Source organism: Pezoporus flaviventris, unplaced genomic scaffold, assembly GCF_033815535.1.
Source record: "Pezoporus flaviventris isolate CSIRO_AGI_PZ_B2104156 unplaced genomic scaffold, CSIRO_AGI_Pfla_v1 ptg000010l, whole genome shotgun sequence".
NCBI classification, from domain to species: domain Eukaryota; kingdom Metazoa; phylum Chordata; class Aves; order Psittaciformes; family Psittacidae; genus Pezoporus; species Pezoporus flaviventris.
In genome coordinates, this window is record NW_026892558.1 from 2,510,271 (window position 1) to 2,527,500 (window position 17,230).

A 17,230-nucleotide genomic window follows, 5' to 3' on the forward strand; every position below is an offset into this window, starting at 1 on the left:
AGTTGAGAAACACTGCAGCTTCCACCCCACCACATCCCCTCTTTTGCTTCTCAAAAGGCTTCATCTCTAACTGCTGGCCAGAGGGCTGTGAGGCAGGGGCTGTTCTGGATCTGTAGCACATGTATGGGGCAATCCTTGAAAATAAGTCTGAATTGACAGACAGAAGGAAAGGGGGGGGAAAGGTCCTACCAACATTTACATGCTTATCTATCAAAAGCCAACCCTGTTGTCCCTGTTGGCTTTTCTCTTGCGGTCTGAAAGTGAAGTTATTACTGCTGGTAGGTTGAAATATGTGTCTTGATTGTCTGTATGATCTTATTGTCTGTATTTAGTAATAACACAGAGAAGTAGATGGCCCCTGGCAGCAGAGAGTGGAGCTTTGTTCTTTTCCCAGCAACCAACAGAACAGGCGGGAGCACCATGCCTGCATACCATGAGCAATGATCCTTCTCACTCCTCAAGAGTGTCCACTATGGCAAAAATAAGTAAATTTGGGGAATATAGGAAGATGTAAACACAAGGATCTCACAGTGAAAGAGCTTAAAGGCACATGCTGGCTCCTAAGGGACCAGAAACATGATTTGCCTGAGAATGATATTGGGTGGATGTGGCAGGATAGTACCTCTACAGACTGGAAAGTGTTGATACTAATATGAAACAACAGGAGGAAGTTGGATAATAAGAGTAATAGCAATGATACTAAGAAGCTGTATGATAATAACTGGACACAAGAATATCATGACTTTAAAGAAATCGTTATTCATATGCATTTAGTAAGTCCAGGTGCTTTGAGAGAACTACCTTTTTTGTGCTATTGAATGCTAATCATGGCTGAATGAGCTACATGAACTCTGTGTTTCATCCAAAGGCCAGGGCAGATGCACGCTTGCTTACAGTTAATAATGTGTTATTGAAATATGTTGAATTATTCCATATATAATTAAAATAACATTTTCCGTATGTAATCAAACCACATTTCATCACTGACATGGTATCCCCAAACTGCATGAAGTAGAAGGACAGACTAGCATGAGACATAATTATTCTTTTCTTATCAAAAATACAGTATGAGTTGAATAAAGTTTTTGGTAGGTGGAAGTGCTATAAAATATGCTGCCAGCTACCTTGAATATCTCCTGTGCCCATTATAGATTGACTCTAATGGGTAGATCCCAGGTGTCTAAATGTGACAAGAAGATAGGTAGGAGCATTTTCCTTTAAATGCTTATAAATCTGTGAAAGGAACAGATCAGGAGGTGGATTGATCTTATGGCCCCAACCATGAAACTGGATTGTTCCAAGAGGTAAGTGCATAGGATCCACTCCCTAGATTAAGTTAACAGTAGAGACTAGAGGTTGTTGTTCTTGTCTTGCTTTCAGTGTCACGGGGGCTTTTAGCTTGGGTTTTGACTAACAAGTAGCTGATTTTATGTAATGGTCTGTGCTCAGCACACCACAGGTGTGTATGTGACTTGGACATGTCGCACTGTTGGACATCAGCAGTGTGGAACATCTGAAATGAGGTGAGGCATCCCATTCTGTGGCTGGCTTTCATGATTCTTTCTTTGAAGCAGCTCTTCTCACTATGATATATGTATTTTTAAACTGATCTATAATATTTGTTGTCCAGAGAAGCTGTGGCTGCCCCATCCCTGTTCAAAGCTAGGTTGGACAGGGCTTGGAGCAACCTGCTCTAGTGGAAAGAGTCCCTGCCCATGGCAGGGGGATTGAACCTGGATGAGCTTTAAGGTCCCTTCCAACCCAAACCATTACATGATTCTATGATTCTATGAATATTCCCCAGAATTACTTTTAGAAGCAAAAACACCCATTCATTTCAATGACTGTTGCAGCAGTCTCTGTATTAAGCTCCTGCAGACCACAGCACCGTGAAAGCCAGTCCAAAGCTGTCCACAGGTTAATATTTAGCACCTCTTTCACAGCACCTTTACAGCACATGAAAGTCATGAAAGTAAACTTGGATGACAAGGAGGAAAGACTGCCAGTGACCAGCTGTCTCAATGAGTCTGAAAGCATCCAAATAAAATCATGGAGTTACTACATGGTTTCTAAGTTCTTGGGAATCTTCCATTTTATGTAGTTTTTCAATGATGCTTTTAGCTATGATTGATTTTTTTATTATTATTTCCAACTGCATTATGAAGAAGTGAGAGTGAAGCCTAAGATGTGAGAGTTTTTAACTCAACTACATTTTATAAAACCTCCCTGAGATGCTGGTAGATGAATGATACTCCCTAAGCACATTCACACACATGCATCCCTTCCAGGTGCATAAATTGAGGCTTGAAGAAAAGGTCATATTTTTTCAACTTAGGTATGTCAACTGAGAAATCCCAGTCCAAAGCAGATTGATTTTCAGAAATGCCCAGTCTGGACAGATGGGCAACAAACCAGATTATTCACAGGGTACTCTTGTTTCAGAGCTTATCTTTAAAATGTTGGTCTATAAATGGCTCTCTGCAAGGTCACACAATAATTCACTAAACTTCCAAGTTTCTGGGTGTCCTCAGGCATGATCATACCACTATACCTTACCCCCCAAATATGGTTATTTAGGGAGTTATTTCAGTGATTCTTTTATTTTAGACCAAACCAGAGAACTCCAGGCTTGAATAATGAGCAAATGCCTTCACCATAACTTAATTCAGCACTCAAAAGCATTTCCATTTGCTTGAGCTATTTGTTCCTGGCATGACAGCCGGGGACTTTGAGCATAAATGCCTGCTTGGAACAGACTGGGTTGACCTAGGGAATCTGACCTCAGATGTACCAAAAGCTGCTCATAATATTCTTTAAGAAAAGCAGCATAGGGATCTTTAAGCCATGAATCTTACAGCCACTGATTTCAGGAGGAAAAATATTTCCCTCAGTCTTTAAAATCCCTGTTTAAAAAGAGCAGGTATATTTGTAGTCGTCTTAGATTCTGAAACAGCAACTAAACCACCTTGAAATGGCTTTTTTAGGAGGAGAGAATTGATACTTCCCATGTCTACTCCAGTCCCTCTCCTTAATTCACCAGGTATCGTTACAAGGGGAGGACAAATATCAGGGCAATATTGCAACATGGCTTCCTACAGCCTTTATAAAATGGGTGAAACTTCCTCAGCCAGAAGAAGAGGCTTCTTTTGAGGGACAGCCTTGCATTTGTAAATCTGTCCTGGATTGCTGGGCCCTGAGTGGACAAGTTTCATATTTATCCTCATATTTCATCTTTGAAGGTGCAGTGCTGACCTGCCTCCGAGCTGGCTGATCCCACTGTTTCTTTAACTCTCAGTTTCTCTTTCACTTATATAGGAGTCTCAGGTGCACAGATGAACGGCATTAGTGGATTAAACAAGTACAGCAAAAACATATGGACAGTACATCCATAGTGTGCATATCTGCGAGTCCACATACATGTGTACATGCACTTATATACAAAGAGGTACAGGGTGAGAAGAAACAGTAAAACACACAGATAAATGTTTGGAAAAGGTTTCCTTCATGAAGTTGAGCTTCCTGCAGCAGCACAATGTACATATCCTTTATTCCTGCATTGTTTCTGTGCCGTGGTCAAAGAGTATTAGAGGATACATTCCTGTTCTAAATTACATCTGGGTAAATCTAGAGGAATTCCCCTGAGCCACGTTTACCTCTAAGATTTTGCCTACATGGGGACACTCAGGAAAATAACCCAAATTAGCTGAAGGTGAGAATTTAAAAGTGGATTAATTAAACTGCGTGAAACCCCTGTGAAGGTTGTTCTTATTCAGAATTCAGGTGGTCTTCATTCAATTTAATTTCATTCACTTTGGAAATTAATTCAGATTAATTGTCCTAACAGTTTTTATGTACCTATCCTAGACTAACACTGGGGTAATAAAATGAATTGTAACCCACTGGTTTCAAGATGATTTTTAGATTTATACCAGGAGGCTCTGGAGAGAGATTGTCCCTTGTGTGTCCAGAAGCCAATGCTTTGCTAGTCAAGACAAAGGAGTGGGGGATATTTCTGGACATAGATGACCAATAGTCTTCTAGCTTTTTCAGCCAATTTGTTTAAGGATTTGGTAATAAAAAGGAGGTAACAATAGCAACACAGCAACAGGTTAAGTAGCACTGTTTTTGAGCCCTGAATAGGGAGCCCACAGACTTGCCTTCCCCCAGGGTTTGATCCTGCATTTATGGTATTTTTTTGGTTTTGGGGGGAGAAAGATAAAAAAAATCCTTTGACATCAAGAGGAACAATATCCAAATCTCCTAATTCCCGACAATCCAATTTTGCAAGCCTGGAGCCAAATGAAAATCAAGACTACAGCAGAGAGGGCCTGCTATGTGAAAGAAAGAACTGCTTGAAAGAGATAACTGCTCAAAATCTGCTCCCCAGAGGAGACTCTTATTAAAGGTTTCTTCTTGAGATGCCTGCCTAAAGGCTCCTTCAGAAGGGATTTAGTCGTTTATAACTCAGAGTTGGAGTTTGAAGCCCCCTTTTTACTGCTGGGAGGTCCTGCCCCTGTTTCCTTCCACTGAGCTGAGGTTCGGGGATAGCAAAGGCACCGGGGTTCCCTTGGTAGCTCTGCCATATTGTGGGCAATGCCAGGAGCCCAGCCAAACGAGGGGATGGCAAAACGAAAAATCAGGACTTCTGAATCTGTCTGGGATCAAAAAAACCCTACCCAAACTTGTTTGCGAAAGGTTTTTGGCAGGTTTATGTGTCTTTCTCTGAAGCACCTGGCACTAGTGAAGATCAGATTGAACTGGCTCCTGCCTGCTAATCCTTTTGATTATTGAGGTTTCAAATGTCGAATATAGCTAAAAATAAAAATTAAATATATAAATAAAGGAAACTTTCAGTCTTTGTAGAAAAACAAACGCAACCTCCGGCATGTTTGAGCTGCGATAAAACGGTAAGTATGCTCATGGTGCAAATAATAAAGGAGCAATGCGGGTGGGGTGGGATTTGGGAAGGGCTGAGGGGTGTCCGGCCTGGATCCCCTCAAAGCTGTCCCTCAGGCATTGCAAAGGAAAAAAACATGTTTTAATCCTTAATGGGAACGTCGCTGCCGAGGGAATCCTTAAATGCTCGCTCCGGCTCTGTGCCTCCGGGGCTCGGGGACAGGTCAGCCGGCACAGCGCGGCCGTCGGTGCTGGGTAGCTGAGCGGCAAAGCGAAGGGAAATTGGGATCTCCCCAGCCCGTTTTACCGCGGTGATCAGCGGAGCAGCTGCCACATCGCAGCGCAAAGGCGCGGGGAGATGTTCACGGTGCCACGGAGCCGGGCTTCGCACGGAAAACTTTGGCACGGGTGGGCTTTGTGCGGGATACCTCCTCCAGTGCACACACCCCGGTCCCCAGGAACCGCTACAGCTCCGTGGGGTGGAGGGACAGGATCCGGCCCTGCAGACCCCTGGTTTCACTCATCAATCTAAATTTGCTGCCCGGGCAATTTGACCTGTTTCTTGGCCCAGATACGTTTCAAACGTTTTCTCCGTTAATTTATTTGTTATTTTATTTTTAAAGATGGGGCGCAGGGGCTCCGTGGTCCCTAGAGCATCCCTTCTAAATTTGTCCAGCTTGTCCCTAAGGAAGACGTTCCGGGGGGGGGGGGGAAGCCCCAGGCATCCCAGGACTCTTCTCCTTAGCACCCTTGGGCCCCTTTCCCAGACGAGGGGGTCTCACAGAGGCTGGACAGCAGATGACCCCCATTTGGGGGTACTGGAGCCCCTTTTGTAGGGAGGACGCCCAAAACTCTCCAGTCCTCCAATGCCTTGGGGTACGCGCACAGCGTAACTGCAGAGACTGCGGTACTCCTCTCCTTACAGCCAGCTAAAGGCTGTTCTCTTAATGAATTACTAATGAGTTAAAATTGGACAGCCGGCTTAATTAAAGCGTAGAGGCAATGTGTTTACCACATTGTAATTGAACTCATTAGGGCTCTGGCTTTGTGTTTTTAAGCAGCAGCCTTGTTCCACACGTCGACTGATCTGCGGGAAGCGCTTTGCAGGGGACGGGGTATCTGAAGGACTAGTGGAAGAGGGGGCTTTGAGGGGAGGTGGCTGTGTCCCCCCATCTCCTCCTCTTGTGCTGGGGGGTGACTTCTCCTGCTGTCCCATAAAGCGTTCGCACGTCGGGGGTGCCCGCCTGGATACCTTTTAGAAGGGGTGAAAGCAAAGGAAAAATTTGGGGTGGGAGAGGAAATTTCGGGGGTGGGAATGCTGATCCGTTCCTGCAACAGAGTTCCTCTCGCTCCACTCCAGACGGGAAGGTGGGTAGCTGGGTACTCCCCCTTCCGCAGTCGTCGGTGAGGATCTGTCCCTGGGTAGCGGCGCGGCAGGGGGTGTCGCGGGTACCCCCCACCATCACCATCACCACCTCCCGCCTCCCCAGCGAGGGGAGGCGGCCGGGGAAGGGGGCGGCTTCCTCGCACAGCTTGCAGGGCGCTGCCTGGCTGCTAGAAGGCGTCCGAGTCCCGACCCACCCGCGGCACAGCCGCCGCGATACAAGCGGGAGCCAAACTTCCGCGCAGCGGAGCGACCGCGGACAGCGGCCCGGAGCCGGCCGCCCGCCCGCATCCTGCCCCCCGGCCCGGGGAGAGCCCATGGAGCTGGGGTGCTCAGGTAAGGTATGCGGCTTGGAGAGGGAACCCCCTGATTTGGCTGTGTTCCTCCCGTCACGGAGTGAATAGCGATGCGGGTTGCTGTCGCGTTAGGTAGCCGGGTCGTGCTGTCCCTCGGGGTGTGGGGAAAGGTGGCAGCCCAGCAGCGCGGTGGCTCCGGCAGAGGGGAGGGATGCTCCGCGCAAGTTTGGACCGCAGCGGAGGCAAGCGGCGATGTTTTGGAGAGGAGCGTCTCCTCGTTTCGGTTTCTCTTGTTTATGTGCATATATACATATATATTCTGGGGTATTTTGCTTCGAAATTATTAACTTTGGGTCGGGTTTGAAGCTTGAAGCGGGGGGGGGGATGAGAAGCGGGCCTGGCGAGTTCCCAGGCCAGGAGCAGAGACCTCCCAGCCAGCCGGGGGCACAGGAGGGGTTGCGCGGAGCTCTCCGCTCAGCACCGCGCCCGCGTCTCGCTCCGCGTCCTGCCGCCAACCGGGGAATGGAGGAGGCCGGAGAGGGGAAACAACGTAGGAGAACGCGGTGGGGAAGCGCGGCCTCTCCCACCCGGTGCGACCCTCTTCGGGATGATTTGGGAGAGGTGGGATAAGAGGCGCACACCGCGCTGGAGGGAAGCGCCTCCGCTTCGACAGTGGCTCCGACGTTTAAAAGGTGGTGAAACGGCAGGTTTATTGAGGTTTTTTAAATTACTGTTTCTTATCGGTTGCACCCCTAGGGCTTTGGGGGTCCGAGAGCTGGAGCCGAAGCGGGTAGCCCTCGGGAAAGCCCTTTTCTCTCCTCACTTCGAGCCTTTCCTCGACGGGTCCCCTGCTTGTTGCACGGCTCCTGCTCGTCGGCTGCCCCGAAGCAGGAGCCCGCCGCGGTCCACCAAACCCTTATGAAACGCCTATATAGAAGCGTATCCATAGTAGAATACGCTCCCCGGAAAGCCACTTTTTTAAGCATAATCCTGAAATTAGGGTGAAGGGAGGAGGGGGGTGAGATAGATGTGATGGTGGGAGAGGAAAGAAGTTGCGTTTGGGTGTAGGGAGGGAGAAGGTGACAAGGCAGACCCCAGAAGCAGGGTAATGTGAACAGTCAAAGAGTGCAGGAGCGTAAAAGCCAAACAATCCCAATCCCCATAGGTTGTTTATTCCTCATAAAATACAACTCTACATAGCAGGAAGTTACTGCAAACATTTATCAATAATGAATGAATCTCCTGTAATAAAATACTCGCATAATTAGCTACAGTCAAGTACGTGCATTACGCCAAGGCTTTTGCAACTCTTTGTTGAAAATCCGACTTAGATAAATCCTCTCAAACAGCCTTTTAAGAATAAAACATATATAAATAAAAAAGGAGCAAACCACCACACACCATTTTTCCTTTTATGCCTTAAAAAAAAAGAAAACAAAAAAAATCCAAACTATAACTACTCCTGAAATATAACAGAAAATTATTTGGTGGATTCAGAAGAGTCATTAACACTCAGCTTTAAGTGAATGTTAACAGTAAATAAAGAAATCTCTTGATTGTAATAGTTGCAACAAAGCAATAATAAACCAGTAGGTGGTCATCAGTAATGATAAATGTATCATTATTACTGCGTGTTGGGGAGCAGGGTTTGGAAAGTACTTCAGACTTTTTAGTGGCAAGCTTGGTGGCAATTCGTTTCTTAGCCTGGGAAAAAGGAGGGGAGGTGGGGGAAAGCCATATAATTTTATACACAATTTAGGTGAAAATAAATTTAAATCTGTATATTACATTTTTAATTTCAAGATAGTAATTAAAGCTGGTTCATTATACCTCCTCTGAAAGTCTCAGCGCTCATCTTAATTGCTTGTTTGTACAATCTGCTTTCTAAGACACCCAAGGTTACTGGGTTCTGAAGGAGGCGAAACGGAATTATTTACTGACGTGGTGACTCTTCGCCCGATGGCGTCACGCTTGTCTCAGAAGTTTGGGCTCCATGGTCCTCACCACAGCACGGCCGGGGCCTCCTTTCTGCCCCTGGGGAAGTCTGTTGCTCCTTTAAATACTTCGGAGCAGGCACGTTTCTGATGAGGATGTTCAGGGTGCTTTAATTTATGCGTTTGAAAGGAAAAATCGATAGCAGAGGTGTTTTTCGTTTGGGGTTTTTATTTTCCTCTCCTATCCCACTAACCCCATTTAAACTAAGATATCTCCATTTAAGCTTGAGGCTCTCCTCCTCGTTACACACACACACACACACACACATCCCATCCCCAAGCAGGACAAACATAAACACCCTCCCGTTTTTAGCATTTAGAGGCGAGTTATGGAGCACCCGTCTCCTCCTGGCTGCCAGTCCCTTCCCGTACGATTAAATAAAAACGCAAATGGCCTTTATTTTGAATGTTTTTGGTTCTGTTTCTATTCCGGAGGGTGATGCCTGGGGAACATCATACCCTGCGGCGGGGGTATCCGCATCTCCTGTCTAAGGTCTGTACGTACCTTCGGCGAGGACCACCTCGGGTTTGGATGTCTCGGAACATATTAAATGGAGAAGTTCAGAGAGCTCCCTCAGACAAAAGATGCTGATTCCTTTCCTTCAAGCCGCCGTGCTGGTTTTCCCGGAGGGATATCAAACTACCCAGAAATGCCCCAGCCCTAAACTCTCCCGGTGCCTTTCGAGAGCCAGGAGAAGATCACATTGAGTCTTTCCCTCTCCCGTTATTATGATTACAGATGCATCTTCTGAGGCGTCCTCTTGCCACTGAAAAAAAAAAACAAAACAAACCCAACCAACCCTCCTCGAGAGATGTCTGCCCTTTTATTGTGTCTAGCTGGGTTATTCAGGAGCAGAGACAAAAGCCCGAAGTGATGTGATCTAAATGAGCTCCGGGGTTTTCCAGATGGGACCACCTCTATTCCAACGCCCTGTCTTCTTTCTGCCCAATATAATAAAACGGGATTAATATACATATACAAGAGTTTCTCTCTGGACCAAGCAGCGCAAGCGAAATCTACCTACAAGTATTTTTAAAACCTCCTTCGCTGCCTAAAATTTGTTCAGTGAAGCGGTTTTATAACGTACAACGGCACCTTGTGTGTATGGTACTTAACACTGCTGCGAGTTTCAATGGGATGTGGAGAGGCGGGAGGAGGACATGTGTACGCGTTGGGGGTGGTCTTCTTTGTGGTTTTCTAAACGCAGAAGGTTATCTCCCACCTTGTAGCCTCTCTGCCTCAATATTTAAGTGCTATGGAAGGCCGTGAGGGCTGTTTGGGGTGCTTGAAACTTGGCCGCTTTCCTCAGCTGTTCGTTTTCACACGAACCAACTCGCAGCTACTGCTGTCGCCTCCCGCTCAGCCCTGCAAGGCAGAATTGCGATAGGGAACGAAGAGGGGAAAAGGAGCCAGGACTATATGGTTTATCACTTCCAGTCTTCTGGGAGAAGTCTGTCCACCTTCCCCTCTCCTCTCTGAGGAGGTGACTCCAACCCAGGTGTTGTAAACGGCAACAGCAAATAACGAAATGAACGGGAGTAATTGGAAGCGGCAGCAGGACAGGAACCCAGGTCTGCACCTACCCGGGGGGATGAATGCGGACACCCCACCTCAACTCGGGATTCCCTCCCGCCCCTTGCCGGGGCCCAGGATGGGCTCCAGTCGAACCGCGGGGACCACGATGGGGTCGGCCGCGGCCGGAGCAGCCCCGCGGGCCTTGCCCGCTTGGGGGTCACCTGCGGGAGCTGCCCGGCCCCTGGGTGAACTGGCTTTCCTTGGCTCCCAAGTGCTCATACTGGGGTCATGCTACCTACGCCACAAGGGTCTTCCATGCTACCTACCCCACAAGGGTCTTCCTACCTAGCCCACGAGGGTCTTGCTACCTACCCTACGAGGTTTCCCAATAGGCTTAAGTAGGGAAAAAAAGTAGAGAACGGTGCGCATTTGCTCCACTTCTCTAAGGTGTTGATGCGGGTCAGTCTCTGTTCCCACTTTGGAGAGATTCACCGAGCCAAAGCCCCTCGGTACGGTTGCGGGCAGTGGTTTTGCACCCTCTCCCTTCCACTGGAATGTATACACCCAGTCCCCATGGTGACTATTCCCCTATGCGCGAAATTGAGGAAGATCCTCAAGTTTCCCAACAGAATTTAAGGGGTTCAATAGCACCGAGCAGGTGAACAAACACTTTTATTTTGCTTTTCGTTTACTCATCACAAAATAAACCGCTGGCGTCGGCTAAGGACTCCCTCGTACCAATAGCGCGTTTTCAGCCTCTCCCAGGCTGCTTCGTTGAAAGCCCTTTACAAAACCCGCTTATCTCTTTCGCCTCTCATCCCTTTTGCCTCCTGCATCCGCTTTTCCTTCACTTCCAACACCGGGCTTAGAGCTTAAGGCGAGATTGTCCATCCCTGCCTCTCCCGGGAACCACGGGGGAAAAAGCCACCGGGTGACTGTGAGATGGGGAGCGGCAGCTGCAGGGATGCAGGGACCGAGGGCCCGCAAGAACAGGCGGCTTGTCCCCAAAATCCACCCCTAGTACCCCGTGCCCCGTCCCTCCTGGTGCCGACCAGGAAGCGAAGACAGGAGGGGAGATTTTCTCCGTGGTGTGGTAATAGATCATACAATGTGTGACACGGGTTTAACCAATAAAACAATTTGAATCAATTAGCCGGCGGAGGAGAGTTTTGAAGTGTAAAATTCATGTCAGTCTGGCTAGGAAGCATTGATTAAAATGTCACCAACGCGAGGCTTATAGCTCTTGCTCACATGAAAGCAGCAGGCTCCGTGCAGGAGACGAGAGAAGTAGGAGGGAGGGGGGAAAGGGGAAGTCCCCGTGTGACAGTGGCGGCACGGGGGCGAGCAGGGTTTAATCAGAAGTGACAGAAGTAATAAGGAGAGGTGTGATTTATTTTTTTTTCTTTATTATTTCAAAGTTAGCAGCGACCCGAGCAAACCGGGGGGCTCCGTTTCGCTACTAGGGGTGAAAGTGGAAAGAGTCGGTGCGCTTTAGCGTTGATGTGTTGGGAAAGGTCGGTGCGGAGATTTTTGCCTGGATCTGTGATGCGCGGGAAGAAAAAACAAGGGGAGAGATGCGGAAAACGGAAGGAAGAAAACACAAAAAAGCCCTCAAACACCAGTTTTTGAAGCCAAGTGTGCAGGAAGGTTTGGTATTGGGCGTAAAGAGGAAAAGAGAGATGGAGTCATCTAAACAACGACAAAAATCAGAGCGGTATGAGGAAACACTGGCGCTCCAGATGTTCTCCCCTTTTTAGCTAGAACCGAGTTTTTCGTTCTCTTGATCCCGTTTTTCAGCCCGTTCCACAGTTTTGCTCATTGGAAAGGTGCGGAGTTAAGCGGGTTTGGCCTCCCCACTCCTTGCTGCCGACCCCGTCCTCATCCCGCGCTGCGTGGAGCAGAGCCCCACGAGGTTAACAATGTTTGGGGGGGGTAGATGGTGGGAAAATCTACTTTTTCCCCTCCACTCCTTCCACAAAAGGCAGGCAGACGTGGTTACCCCGCTACGGACTGTTTGACACGGGATTTTTCCACCCTGAATACGGGGCTTAAAGCAATTAGGGAAAAACTGTATCTCCGCTGTGTTGCTCTTCATGGGAATAAGAACCTGGCATCGGGTCCTTCTGCAAGTGGGACTGGAGAATCACTCGGTATATTTGGGAAGGGAAATGCGGTTTGCAGCAGTTGTTTGTGCCCACGAGGACACGGCTGTGTCGTGAAATCAACTTTTTTTATCCTTTCTCCTTCCTCCCCCTTCCCTTCGCGCATATTTTCGGATACACCCATTAAAAATTATCGTTTATGAAAAGATGCTAAAAGGGGTTTAGGTCTAGTATATCCAGTTATTTGGAAGCGACTGGGTTCAGAACTGCGGAGTAGGGTGAATAAGGAGGAAGGGGAAAATGGGAAAACAGGGGGAAAAGGGGAAAAGAGGGGGGGAAGTGGGGGGGAAAGGGAAAAGGGGAAAGAGGGAAAAAAGAGGGAAAGCGGGAAAAGAGGGGAAGAGGAAAAGGGTAAAAAGGGGAAAGAGGAAAAGGGAAAGAGGGAAAAGAGGAGAAGAGAAAAAGGAAGAAAAAGGGAAAGAACAAAAGGGAAAAGGCGGAAAAGAGAGAAAATTAAGAAAAAAAAAGAAGAAAAGGAGGGGAAGAGGGAAGTAAAGAAAACCCCAAAGTGCATCCCACTTTCAACTGTTCCGTTCCCTCGACCGGGGACCGGGGCAGGGTGTGAGCGGTGCAGCGCTCGGGGCTCCGTCCCCGACGGGACGCCCGCATCCCTCTCGGTGCGGGGAGGATGGGAAAGGAGGGTTCCGGGGGCACCCCCCCGCCAACCCCTCTTTCCTCGCCCTCCCGGTTGGGGGGGGGGAGAGCACGGTGGGGCCCGGCCGCCCCCATTCCCGCCCCGCTGACGTCACCGTGCCCACGGGGGGGCGCGCCCAGCGAGGCGCGGAGGTTCCGCACCCGCAGCCACTGCCGTATGCGTTGCACCGAGGGCCGGGCTGCGGCTGTCGCGCTGCTCCGCGGCGGCGGGCACGGGGATGCACCTCCCTCCCGGCTGCCGGAACGGCTGGAGGAGGGTCCGGCGGCGGCACGGATAGAGCGCGGCAGCGGAGGTAACGGGCGCCGGGCGGGGAGGATGTGCTGAGAGCCGCGGAGAGTAGAGAAACTTTTCTTCATTCCCCTTCCGCGCTTTGCCCGCGGTGCCTGCCGAAGAGCCGCGGCTGGGGCAGCGACGGGTTTCCAGGACGGGGAGGCTAACCCACGGCTGGGGGGCGTGTTTCGGGATGAACCGTGGGTTGGGGCATCTTCCTAACGGGAGGGAGCGGTCCGCTCATTTACCGTCATCTCTGCACCCCCGGTGGGATGCGTACGTCGGAGAGCCGGTACGGCCGGGGAGGGAGGTACGCGGGGACCGCGGTCGCTCCGGTAGCGCTTCCTCACTCCTGAAAACTCGTGGGGCGGGGGTGGCTAGTGCTTGCGGCGGGGACCCCTATCCCTGGAGGGTCCCCCCAGTCCCCGAGAGGTCCCGTCTGACAGCGCTGTGTCTCTCTCCTCCCTCCCCATCCGCAGCTGGCGCAGAACAGCCCCCTAGGCGCTGAGACGATGGCGAGCAGCCCGCTGCCCGGCCCCACCGACATCTTGCTGCCGTCGCCGTCCAGCGCATACCCACCGGAGTCCATGAACCAGCCGAGAGCCGGCCACGCCACTATGAAGCCCAACCAGGTGGGGCAGGTGATCCTCTACGGCATCCCCATCGTCTCCCTGGTCATCGACGGGCAAGAGCGGTTGTGCCTGGCGCAGATCTCCAACACCCTCCTCAAAAACTTTAGCTACAACGAAATCCACAATCGTCGGGTGGCCCTGGGCATCACCTGCGTGCAATGCACGCCGGTGCAGCTGGAGATCCTTCGCCGGGCGGGGGCCATGCCCATCTCCTCCCGCCGCTGCGGCATGATCACCAAGAGGGAAGCAGAGCGGCTCTGCAAGTCGTTCCTGGGGGAGAACCGGCCGCCAAAATTGCCGGATAACTTCGCCTTCGACGTGTCTCACGAGTGCGCCTGGGGCTGCCGCGGTAGCTTCATCCCGGCCCGCTACAACAGCTCCCGGGCCAAGTGCATCAAGTGCAGCTACTGCAGCATGTACTTCTCCCCCAACAAGTTCATCTTTCACTCCCACCGCACGCCAGACGCCAAGTACACCCAGCCCGACGCCGCCAACTTCAACTCCTGGCGCCGCCACCTGAAGCTCACCGACAAAAGCCCCCAGGACGAGCTGGTCTTCGCCTGGGAGGATGTCAAGGCCATGTTCAACGGCGGCAGCCGCAAGCGGGCCCTGCCGCCCGCACCGCCGGCCCCCGCCGCCGCTGCTCCCGCCGCCTGCCACCCGCTGGGCTCAGTGAAGGCGGCGGCCGCCGTGGTGGGCGGCGGGTTGCTGAGCCCGCACCTCCTGGCCGCCCCGCCGGAGCTGCACCAAAAGCGTCCGCGCTTCGAGGAGGATGAGGAGCTGCAAGAAGCCGTGGCGGCGGCGGCGCACGGCGGGAAGAGCCCACGGAGCTACCCGGTCATCCCGGTGCCGAGCAAGGGCTCCTTCGGCGGCGTGCTCCAGAAGTTCCCGGGCTGCGGAGGGCTCTTCCCGCACCCCTACGGCTTCCCCGCCGCCGCCTTCGGCCTCTGCCATAAGAAGGAAGAAGGCGGCGGCAGCGGGGCCGATGCCCTCGGCGGGGCGGCAGCGCACAAAGCCGGTGGGGCGGCTGCGGGCGGCGGCCTGTCGGGGCTCTTTTGGCCGGGTAGAAAGGACGCCGCCTTCTACCCGCCCTTCTGCATGTTCTGGCCGCCCCGTACCCCGGGCGGGCTGCCGGTGCCTACGTACCTGCAGCCGCCGCCGCAGCCCCCCGGTGCGCTGGGCTGCTCCCTGGGAGACGGGGCCGGCCTGCTGCGACAGGCCTTCCTGGACCTGTCGGAGCCCGGCGGCGAGGCGGGGGGCGCGGGGATGGGCACCGGGGCGCCGGGGATGGGCACCCCGCCCGCCGCCGCACCCCCGCCCGCCGCCGCCGCCGCCGCCAGGGACCCGCTGTTCGAGTCGCCCCCTGGCGGCGGCGCGGAGCCCGCCTCTCCGTCCGCCTCCGAGGGGACCGGCGGCGGCGGGCGGGTCCCCACGCACCATCCGCACCTGCTTGAAGCGGCGGGCGGGCGCAAGGGGGGCGGTGGGTACCACCACTCCAGCGCCTTCCGTCCGGTGGGCGGTAAGGAAGACTCGGAGAGCTTGGCCAAGCTGCACGGCGGCGGCCCGGCCCGCTCCGCCTCCCCGCCGCTACAGCTGCTGCTGCCGCCGCCGCCGCCGCCACCCGAGGAGGCGGGATGCGATCGCCACCCGCTACCCCCGCCGCCGCACACCCCGCACCGCCTCCTGTCGCCCGGCGGCACCAGCTGTAGCTTCGCCAGCGAAGACAGCAGCGAGGAGGAGGAGGATGAGGAGGAGGAAGATGAGCCCGAGGTGGACGTCGAGGGGCACAAGCCCCCCGAAGAGGAGGAGGAAGACGAGGAGGAGGAGAACGGCGAGGAAGACCCTCGCGGCGGAGACACCTTGGCTGCCAGCAGCCGCTTCGCGCCCGGCCGGGGCCTGCCGGAGAAGAGCGGCCGGGAGCGCCCCGCCGCCGGCCCTTTCCCCCGCCCGCCCGCTGACGAGAAGCCGGGGGAAGGCCAAGCCCCGCCGCAGCCGCCTCCCCGGGTGGGCGGCAGCAGTGGCAGCAGTCCGGCGCACCACCCGTCACTGGAGGAGCCGGCCTCCTACAAAGATGTAAATGTTCCCCCCCCGGGGCCTTTTCCCTCTAACGGCGGGTACAGGCACCCCCACCGGGGCGGGAGGGGTTCCCCGGGTGAGGGGAGATGGACCGACATGGTTTCCTCACCGCCATATCGTGTCCCTCGTGTCCCTGCCGACACCATCTTAGGGACCAGATCCCCTCAGCCGCCCGGTAAGGTCCAGGCCGGGCCTGGTGGGCTGCGGTCAGACATGGCCACCGAGGCCTCTTGGGGTGTCAGGAAAACCCTGTTCCCCTCACCCCTCAAGTCAGGATGGCCCAAACCCCTCTGCACAGGGCACACATACCAGGTCCTCAAGGACACTCCTCCCTAATGGGGAGCCACTTCCATGGTGGTGCTGCTGCTTTGCAGTGTGCCAAGCGTGTGGTGTCCAGAGGCCGCCCCTGGAGGCTGACAGACGTAAATAAGGAGGATTTATTCGATGGGTGTCCTTCCCAGAATGGTGGGTGGTGGTGGTTGTGGGTATCACTCCATGGCCTGACCTCATCCCAGACTAACCCGAGAGAAAATAACCCAATCCCCATTTTGTGATGGGTGCCCTCACCCGTCTTTGAAAATTGCCAGTAAATATCCACGATGTGGACTCCCTCAATAAAGGCTGTAGACGATACCATGATAGAATGATAGAATAGTGTGGGTTGGAAGGGACCTTCAAAGTCCATCTGTTCCAAACCCCTGCAGAGAGCAGGGATGTCTTCACCTATATCAGGTTGCCCAGAACCATATCAGGCCTGGCCTTGAACGTCTCCAAACCTGTTTCCCTATGCTCATTTTGTGCTCACTGTTGCTACAAAACTGCCTCTCGTTTTCAGAATTGATCTTGCACATTTAACTCCTTTTCTGTGTTTCTAGAATCAGAAGAGCAAGGAGAGTAATCAGGTCGTCATGCCCACGAAAGAGGACACCTTTTCAGGTGAGTGCACATGTGGGTTTGCCCACCCGCTTCAAGGTGTGGGGGTTCACAGTCCTGGGAGCTGTGTCCTCTATCAGTCGATTTAAGCAAAAACAAATCACTTCTGTGATTTCAATTAAAAAAATCCATTAAACATTCTAATAGTCTCTCTGTGGTGGTAATTTAGCATTATATTCATTCGCACCCAGAATGCGCCTCTGTGCCTGCAGAATATATAAATATATATTTACTTTTTTTCTGGATTCTGATACTCATTTTGGTTTGAGGTTTCTTGCTGGTGAAAGCATTTTAAGCGCTGCTTTTTGTTTGGATTTCAGATAAGAACAAGGAACATAATTTTTTCATCACAGACTCAGAGCCTTCAGGAGGAGACTTTTGGAGAGATATAGCAGGTAGGCTCAGACGAAGGTCGA

At 52.3% G+C, this 17,230-nt stretch overlaps 1 protein-coding gene across 2 annotated transcripts in view; it reads left to right on the forward strand.

The window, feature by feature from the left end:
- The first annotated feature begins 6,396 nt into the window (after nt 1-6,396).
- Nucleotides 6,397-17,230, forward strand: part of SKOR2 (SKI family transcriptional corepressor 2) — a 33,895-nt gene continuing 23,061 nt past the window's right edge. The window contains exons 1-4 of one of the 2 annotated variants that reach the window (XM_061450511.1): nt 6,397-6,616; nt 13,653-15,878; nt 16,757-16,817; nt 17,135-17,209. In XM_061450511.1, coding sequence (XP_061306495.1) covers nt 13,686-15,878; nt 16,757-16,817; nt 17,135-17,209 — 2,329 coding nt within the window. In that variant the 5' untranslated portion in view covers nt 6,397-6,616; nt 13,653-13,685. Of the gene's footprint in view, nt 6,617-12,860; nt 13,196-13,652; nt 15,879-16,756; nt 16,818-17,134; nt 17,210-17,230 lie in introns of those variants that run through there. The other variant, XM_061450510.1, reaches the window with a different exon arrangement.